At 67.9% G+C, this 8,844-nt stretch overlaps 2 protein-coding genes across 2 annotated transcripts in view; one reads left to right on the top strand and one right to left on the bottom strand.

Annotated features, from left to right (window-relative positions):
- LOC105303426 overlaps positions 1-8,744 on the top strand; it is a 63,183-nt gene extending 54,439 nt beyond the window's left edge. Inside the window, exons 10-11 of the mRNA XM_023521501.1 lie at positions 6,396-6,696; positions 7,174-8,744. Of these exons, the coding sequence (XP_023377269.1) occupies positions 6,396-6,696; positions 7,174-7,615 (743 nt within the window). The 3' untranslated portion in view covers positions 7,616-8,744. The remainder of the gene's footprint in view (positions 1-6,395; positions 6,697-7,173) is intronic.
- On the bottom strand, positions 44-3,534 carry SPATA46 (spermatogenesis associated 46). The gene is made up of 3 exons (XM_011377053.2): positions 2,732-3,534; positions 1,716-1,829; positions 44-1,278 (listed from the first exon to the last, which is right to left on the bottom strand). The coding sequence occupies exons 1-3, from the start codon at positions 2,832-2,834 to the stop codon at positions 752-754; spliced, it is 744 nt and encodes a 247-aa protein (XP_011375355.1). The 5' UTR covers positions 2,835-3,534; the 3' UTR covers positions 44-751.
- Positions 8,745-8,844: the final 100 nt, after the last annotated feature.

Here is an 8,844-nt window from a genome sequence, read left to right on the forward strand (position 1 = left end):
GGCGGCGCCCCGCGCCACTGGGCCCAGTCGGCGGCATGCTTGCTCAGAGATGGGGAGGGCCGGGCCGCCCGCGGGTCTGCCGTCATGGTGGCGCACGCCGCAGAGATGCCACAGTCTGTTCCGCCTCCGCCAGAGCAGCTTTCCTCGTGGGGGGCTGTGGCATGCGTGGCAGGGCGCCCCCTCTGCCTTCCGCACAGAGACACATCCTCCCTGCCCCAGCCCTCAGGAGCTCTCACCTCGAAGCAGCTCCCGGAGCATGCGGGGTCCCTGCCAGCGGAGGCTTCCCCACGCCAACGCGGAACAGCGCTCGGCCCCCGTCCCTCAGTGCGGGCTCCCCGAGCTGAGGCCGGGACGGGTCACCGAGGGAGCAGCGTGAGGGCCAGGCCCTCCCTCCAGGGCCATGCCCGAATCACCCGCTGAGCTGCTTAGAACGAGTTGCCAGGCCACCCAGAGTGTCTGGTGTGGCCGGCCTCGGGGGGCCTGAGAATTTTGTTTCTAACAGGTTCTCACGGGTGCTGACACTGCAGTCTGGGCACCTCACTTTGAGAGCCACCGTCTTAGAGGAGACTCTCAGCCTTCAGGAATTGCCAGGGGCGGGGGTGGCCGGTGTCCCCGGCAGCTTAGCTGCAGGGGCGGGGGTGGCGGCAAGGACGGCAGGCGTGCAGGGCCCTTGGGCGCGGCCGGGCTGTGACTTGCCGCTTTATTGGCATCGCTGTGGCATGAGGGGGCGTGGTCATTCGCCTGGCCTGGCCTACTGGGAGGCCTGGCAGCTGGCCGAGGAGGAGAACCTGTCCCCAGGCCGGGCCCACTGCTCCTTGCCCCAGAGGGCTTTGAGCCGGCGGTAGTACACCCTGCAGCTGAAGCCCTCCTTGAAGCCACCCCTGATGTGGCTCTTGAGGGACCGCAAGCTAGGGTACATGCGGCAGCAGGCCGCACACTTGTAGCCACTCTGCTGGGCTGGGTGCCACCTGGAGGCCATGAGGATGTCCTGGGACGTGATGGAGTCCACGGCATCCGGGCCGTGCCTGGGCTTCTGCGTGGCCTCTCGCGGACACGTGTCCTCCGGGGAGGAGGAGGAGCAGACGCTCTCAGCCAGACCCTCGGGAAGGCCGCCGTCCCCCCGGCCCTCGTCCCACAGCGCCTCTGGGAAGCTGCGGGCCTCCAGGCGGCTCTCCACGTCCGCACACACGAAGTAGCTGTAAGGGGAGAACCACGGCCGGTAGACAGTGCAGTTCCGCCTCAGCTGCTCCCCGCTCTGGGCGTCCCCTAAGACGCAGTCTGCAAAGGAGAGGGCTGGGTCTGACGCTGCGCCTCGGGCAGGCCGGGGCAGGTCTGGGGTGGCTGGAGGCCGGGCAGCAGCAAGCAGGCAGATGTGACCTCGGGCCACCTCCACCCGCCCCCCGCCCGGGGTCTGCGTGGGGAGCAGCGGGGCCGCCCTTCCTGGCCCTGCTTTGGTCTGGTGTGGAGACCGCCTCCCCCCGCACTGAGCCCGGGGTCTGTCGGTGCCTCCTTGGAGGACAGACAGGGCACAGCCAGACCGCCCGCCTCCCGCAGGCCCGCCCCCGCTGCCAGTACCAGCCTCACTGCCCACCGCACCCGAGAGGGGGAGCAGAGAAGCCAGGGGCCCCAGCAGGGGACCAGAGGGGACCGCGGGGGAGGCAGCACGCAGGCACCTTCTCTAGGGCTCCCCGTCTCCCCGCTCCAAGACGCCTCACCTGGAGAGAGCAGCGCGTGCCGCAGCCTGTGCCGGAGGGCGCTGCTCGCGAGCGGCGGGGGCCGCGCCTGCGCCGGGCTGGGCGCCGCGGTGGGGAGCGCGCTCTTCGCGATGTCTGCGGTGCAGAAGGGGCTCGGTGAGCTGAGGGGGCGCGGTCCCTTCGTGTCCCACCCGGGACGTGCCCGCGGGCCCAACCTGGGCGCTGCGTGGCAACCCCCAGGTGAAGAGGGCCCCCTGCTGCCCCCAGAGGCGGAGCAGTCCTGAGGGCGTCCTTGGGAACTCCAAGTGGGGCCAGTGGTTCCTGAGCGGCAGGTCCAGGGGAGGCTCCCACCGGGGCGCGCTCTCAGCCCCCCTGCAGCTCAGCACGCGTGTGTGTGCGTGCACGCATTCGTCGGTGTTCGGGAGGCGGTCTCGTGCGTGCGAGGATGTTGGGGGTCCTGTGTGTGCATCCCTTGGGTGCGCGATGTCCAGAAGGGGGTCCCGTGTGCACGTCGATGTCCGGGAGGGGTCCCATGTGCAGGGGAGTTGCCCGCAGGGCTGGATGGAAAGGCCGACTCTGGCCGGGTAGTCTGTGGTCAGTGCCTGAGCCTCCGCATTTCTAAGCGGCTCTCGCGATGCTGACGCTGTAGGGGCACGGACCACAGTGCCAATACCATGTCACAGCGTCTGCCCTCGGCGGCCCTCCTCTGAGGCTGCTGCGGCCGGGCTGGTGCGTCTGGGTTCCCAGGGTCAGGACAGGGCTAGGCCAGTGGGCGCCCCACGCAGACGAGCTGTCAGCTCCAGACGCCACGTGGGTCCAAGAGGCAAAACTTAGACAACAGTGTCCCCCACCCTTCCCTGGCCAGAAGCGAACCAACCCTGGGACTTCTCACCAAGAATGCGGCATTTGGAAAAGCCATTTTCTCCCATGTGTAATGTGTCTTTCTCACTAAATCGTGGTCCTGTGACACCATCTGGTAGAGTACTCAAAAGCTTCAAAAACTACATTTTTGTGGCCCTAGTGGCACCAGAGTTTACCTGGCAAGCTGGTGGCGCGTGAGGACATAATGTCGGGAAAGGCGCTCGGGGCCGAGGAGGAAATCCGCGGTCCCGAGATGCTTAGGAGTGAGAAGCTCTCCATGCTCGGACGGACGCGGGCACCAGCTCCCACGCCGGCTCCCGAGGCGCCCCAGCCGTCTGGGCGGCGGCATTCCGGGCACGGCTGACATCACAAGGAGACCCGTGGTTCTACTCACCCGCCAGGTTCTCTTGCAGAGACGGGTGGGCCTGCTGCGGGCAAGGGTCACACCGTAGAGGGGTCCTGCCTTGTGGCTCCTCGGCGGCCGGTCTAGGCTGGGAGTCCCCAGAGAGAAGGCCTCAGCGTGATGTCGTCTGCCCGCTTTGCTCTTCAGTGCCACTTACGAGCTGCCGCCGTCTCCCTCCGGCTCTGGGGTCTGTCTGAACAAGCCCCTTGCTTCTACCCCCTCTGCGTTTCCTGCTCCTCCCTGTGCACACGTAGACTGCCCCAGGCTGCTGGGAGCTGGGCCACAAAGGCAGAGTCCCTTCGTGTGCACAGGCTTCAGTGTGTTTCCTGGGAGTAGGGACCAGCCATTGCTTTACGGGGTTGGCGCCACCTGCTTTTGGCGAGTCACTGAAGCGCAAGTGGGCTCACCCAACAGCGCTTTGCTCATCGCAAGTGACTTCGGCTGCGACCAGCCTGGGTGCCCCGCTCGCCCGCACGCTGGGGTGAGGTGACGTGCCACTCTGAAGACAGGCCGCAGGTGCCGCGTTCTAGGCAGTCGTGACAGGTGTCAACGAGGTGCTTCAGGGCTCCAGTGGACATGTTGTGCCTTGAGTAGTGGCGGCCTTGCGGTGGCCGAGCTCCGACGGCCCAGCGCTGTCCTCCTGCCTGGCCCGCTCGGCTTGGACGTCTGCCGGACGGCGTGGAGGACGCGTCTCCCTGTGCCCCGTCTCCGCCCCCGTGGACGGAGCCCGCGCACCGGGGGTGCGGTGTCCGAGCCCACCCACTGCGCCGTTAGCCCTGCGTGGCCAGGCGGACGCCCCGTGTTCATGTGGACCGTGGCGTGGCTGAGCGGCTGCTGGTCTAGAATCTGGTGAGTTGCACACACAGGACAGGTGCATTGGCGCATCCCGCACCGCCAGGCGCCACGGGGCGAAGGGCGGGAGCCGTAGGCGGCCGGGCCTGTGGGCAGGGCTGTGACCACGCTGTGCTTCGGGTTGGTTCCTGAAGGGTCGTGGGAACTGGGCGTCCGGTTGGTGGGGTGTCCGTGCTGGTGACTCAGGGGACATTCAAGTGGTTGGTCAATATGTAAAATATGTCTCTCTGTTTGTTTCCCACCTGCTTTCTGAGCCCCTTTCTCGGACAGGTAAGAGACCGCCTTTCCTATGGGCGACTTGTATCCCCTGATGTCCCCTCTGTTGGGTGTGCATGTGGGGGTGTCGGGGGGGTGTTGGGAGGGCCGCCATTGCCATTGTTTTCTGACCACCAAGCCTCTAGCCCTGGGGGGGGGCGCAGAGGTGGTCACTAGTGCTGGCTGCAGGAAGGGCCACATCCTCGCATGTGGGGTGAGGGGAGCCCCAGCCAGGCCCACATTGCAGAGAAGGGCAGCTTCTCGCAGCCGGAGCGGGGGCCCGTGGACCAGTCCCGGGGGTGTGGGGGCTGCTTCTGCACGAGGTCGGCCCGCAGCACGGTCAGCTTTTAAGCATTCGTGTGGAAAGTCAACCATTAAACCGGCTTATCGAATGTCTGTTATTGTGCGAGGCCCCGAGCTTCACAGAAAATAAACATCACTTAAGATGCTACTGCCCCTGCCCCCAGGAGCTCCCGCTGTCACAGAGACCGAGCAGACGGACCAGGGTGACAGAGCTGTAGCGGGTGTGGTGGGCTGTCTGCGTTGTGTAAGAATTCCGTGTGTGTGTCCTGAAGGGCAGCAAGGAGCACGGGGTGTCCAGGATGGGGCGGCGCCCACAACTCACTCACGTTTATTAGAAACCATTTTACAACGGCAAAGGCCAGAGCCACAATCAGGAAACACAGAGCACCTGGGCCGGGCAGTGACATTCGCGCTGCTCCCCCGTGGCCCCCGCGCCTCCTGGTTTGAGGGAAAATAGTTAAGTGACTTGGTTTCCAAAGGCTTCTCTGCTAGTTTGCAGATACCACAGTTAAGGAAGAATTAGAAGGAAGTGGGGCGTGCTGGGCAAATTATGCAAATCCGCGTGAAAGGGGCCAGGTCTCAGGAGTGGGAGCAGGAGCTGGGGGCCCTGTTGAGAGGGCTGTGGCTTCCCCCCGAGCGTGAGTCTCCGCCTGGAACCCACCTGCCTGAACCGCTGGCCCGGGGAGCGCTCGCTCTGCACCCCCACGTGTCCCCAGTGGCGCTTGCCCTGTGCAGCGGTCCGGGTCATTCAGAGGTGGAGGCGGTGGGGTCCGTCCACGGGGGAGGGCTCCAGTCCTCTCCCACGGCTGGCCCCTGTCCTGAGTCCCTTAGAACAGACCTTCTAGGCCGTTGGCTTGGAGGGGTACCTGCCGAAACCACGCAGAGAGCAGCTCCCCGGCCCAGCGCGGGGGAATCGGTCGCGCGAAGGTGGCGGGAGGGAGCATCCTCGCCCGGCTCAGGGAGGCTTGGCGAGGGCGCACTCGGCAGACGGGCTGACAGGAGAGAGGCCACCCCGACTGGAACCCTGCCCAGGGCGACGTTATGGGGCCGCCGCCGGGGGTGGGAGCAGAGTGGGCTGCGGCCCCGAGGTTGAGCTGGGTTCTGGGCAGGCAGAGGTGGCCCGTGCCACTGTGCGGACCGCCTGGCTCTGAGCCGTCTGTATGACACGCGCTGGAGCTGTGCCTTCGGCCTCCGCAGTTCTCTGTCGGCAAGGTGGGTTTGGCCCGTCGACTCCACATGTTTACTGAGCACCTACTGTGTGCCAGGCCCAGGCCAGCTGTCCGAGATACAAAGATGGATGAGACGCAGCCTCGGCCCTGTGCGCGCTCACGACCCGTGGGCCCGCACTGCCCATGACAGGCTTGTTCTAGCAAGGGGCGGTCCCCGGAGCACCGTCCGCAGGCAGGCCTGGCGGGGCCAAGCGGGGCAGGTACCAAGAGGCCCGACTCTAGGGGCGGAAACCGGTTCCGGGCCAGCCTCGCTATAAGTGGCCCTGTGGCTCCGGCCGTTCGTCCCTCTGAGCCCATGTTCTTCGCCTGCGAGTAGACGCCTTGCCGTGCCCGCCTCCCGAGGGCACAGCGAGCTGCGTGTCCGTGCCTCCTGCCTCCTGCCTCCTTGGAGCTGAGCACTGGCCCCGGGGCTGACGCGCTCCGGCCGCTTGGCGCCTGTGTGCAGATGGCAAGTCCTGCCCGCGGAGCCCGCAGGCACTGCGCCCCTGGCTGCTCAGTGGGGTGGCCCCAGTTCCAGGCCGACGCCCCGTCCCTCTGCCAGCTCTGTCCCAGGCCGAGTGGGGGCACCGTGAGAACATCCCACTCCGCTGCCTCGTGCTCATCCTCAGCGGGCTCAGCCACCCAGGCGAGGGGTCAAGCATGAGTCAAGGGCAAGTCAGCTTTCGAGCTGAAGCTGCTCACAGATTAAGTAGTCTCCATCGAGAAGGCGGGGCTGGAAGGTTCGGGGGTGCCTGCTGGACATCCGGAGCCGCGGGCAGGGCGGGGCGCACGGCCCCTCACGGCTCTCTCCCTCCACAGCTGCCTGCGGCATGTTCGAGAACGTGAACGCCGCCCTCACGCCCCAGCCGCAGTCCGGCCGCCCCTTCCCCCGCTCGTCCTGGTCACCGGCCCCCAGCTCTGCCGCCCTGGGCTCTGCAGAACACGGCGGGCCAGGGCTCTGGGGAGGCGGCAGCCAGCACCTCGAGGACCTGGGCCAGGCCGTGGGAACCAGAGCGAGTGACCTCCTACAGTGCAGAGAGCCCTGGAGCAGGGCCAGTGCGGGCACCGTGGAGGTCAACGCAGCCGCGGAAGCCCAGCTGGCCAGTGGCGGAGGTGGCAGGTGAGTGCAGCCCCCATGCCCGCAGGTCTGTGGGCCCACTGGGGGCCAGGGGCCAGCTAGGGTCTCCAGGGGACAGTGACCCCAGGAAGGGATGCAAAGGTGCCATGTGACGCGGGCTGGGCCCCAGGCCTCACGCGCCCTGCAGTGGGCTGCATGGGGAGCAAACACTGGGCCTTGAGGTTCCAGTTAGGACGACCGAGCGGACGATAACCGCCGTGGCCCAGAAGCTGGAGGTGGACTTGGCGCAGCCGCCGTGAGCTGTGGGCGCCGCCCTGACTGTGGGCGGAGAAGCCAAGGGCCGGGGCGGGAGGGGGGCGGTGGGGGTCCCCGCCGTGTGACGCCTGCGCCCGACAGGGCTTCCTGCCCAGGCTCCACGGTCACAGACCAAGAGCCACCTGCACTCCGGCCACAGGGCCCCCCGCGCTGTCCCGGGCGGGGGCGGCCACCGCCAACATGCGTGTCACTGTCCCTTTGCAGGCCGTGGGAAGCGTTCCCCCGCCTGGAGCCCCCGCCGCCTCCCGCGGCCCGGAAGCGCACCCCTCGGGCCCTGAAGACCACACGGGACATGCTGATCTCCTCCCAGCCCGTCCTGAGCAGCCTGGACTGCGGGGCCGAGCTGGTCCCCGGCCAGCCCCAGGACGCCCCGCCCGTCCCCGCAGAGGTCACCATGGACGTGGTACATGGGGGCGGGGCTCTGCCCAATGGCCAGCCGTCCCTGTCGGTCCCCGACCTGATCCACCAGGACAGCCAGGATGAGGCCAGGCTGAAGGCCACCGAGGGCGGAAGGGCCCCCTCCCCCAGACCCGTCCAGAGAAACAGCCGCTCACTCAGCCCGAGCCCCACCAGCCCAGCTGAGCGGCCAGAGGACAGCGGCCTGGACAGTGAGGGCCCGCACCCTGACCTGCTGTCCTTCGAGTAGGGCCCCCACCGCAGCCCCGGCCGGCTCAGCCATCCTCCCGGCGCCATGCTGCCCAGCCATGGATGGCGGAGGCCTGGGCAGTCCCCACTGGCTCCCTGAGCTCTGGGCCCGGCCGGCTCCGGCTCCTGCTGGGTGGCCGGGTGGGACCTCCCTCCGGCCAGCGTCTCCGCTCCTGCCTCTGCTGGCTTCGGGTCAGGCTGGGCACGATGGCTCTGGCTTGCTGACGGGCGCAGACCCAGAAGGCCACCCACTGATGCGGCCCAGCAAGGCTGCTACTGAGACAGTGCAGGCCCTGGCAGTGGCCCAGCCTTTCTCCCTGTGGGCGCCCGTCCCGGGCCTGGGACCCCCAGCAGCCTTGTCACTGGGGTCTCGGGCAACCCACCTGCCAGGCGCAGAGCTCACTGAGCTGTCCCTGGGCCGGCACAGCGCGCTGCCAGCCGGGAGGGCCGACCAGCTCTGTGGGCACTGCGCCTGGGAAGTGGCTGCACAGCGTGCTCTGGTCTTCTGGGCCCCCAGGAGGTCGGCACTCAGGGTCCCTGGGAGCCAAGCAGAAGTGGGGGGCAGTGGAAGTGGGACAAGGACGGGGCGCAGGCCGCAGGGGACGTGGTGAGAGCCCGGGCCTCTTGACCTGGCAGCCGCCATCCACTCTGGAGCCAGGTCCGAGCCTCCCGCCCGGGGTCGCTCCCAGCACTGAGGCCACGAGCTTCCCTCTGCTCCCGCCTTTGGGACCCACGTACGGTGATGCGGCCACCCCACCCTGACCGGGTCCCGCCCTCCAGGGTAACTGCTCTGTGCTGTCGGGGGGTGGGGAGTCCCCCGCTGGGGCCCGGGCCGCAAGAAGAGCCCGTCCCTGTCCTCGAGCAGGGTGGCCGCGTCGCCGCCCTCCCCCGAGCCCCGCACCCCGTTTTCGCTCACTGTTCCGCTCACTTCTCGCCTCAGCCTGGACCCTGCTCCCCACCTCTGTCCCGGCCTCCTCCTCCCAACTCCACCCCGACCCCCGCGATCTGTCTCCTGCCGTCCTGAAAGCAGCGCGGCTCGTGACTGTCCCCAAGAGGGTCCGTGCACACATCGCCCTGTGGGCGAGGGCACACGTGCAGGGCCGTCACAGTAAGGGCATGGGCTGGGACACCTCGCCTGATGTGCAGTGTCCTCTGGACTCGCAACTCGGGCGTGAGTTCTCCGGAACGCGGCGGGGTGGGGGCAGGGGGCCTTGGTGCATGGCGCACCCG

The sequence above is a fragment of the Pteropus vampyrus genome, unplaced genomic scaffold (genome assembly GCF_000151845.1).
Source record: "Pteropus vampyrus isolate Shadow unplaced genomic scaffold, Pvam_2.0 Scaffold304, whole genome shotgun sequence".
In the NCBI taxonomy this organism is placed as follows: Eukaryota; Metazoa; Chordata; class Mammalia; order Chiroptera; family Pteropodidae; genus Pteropus; species Pteropus vampyrus.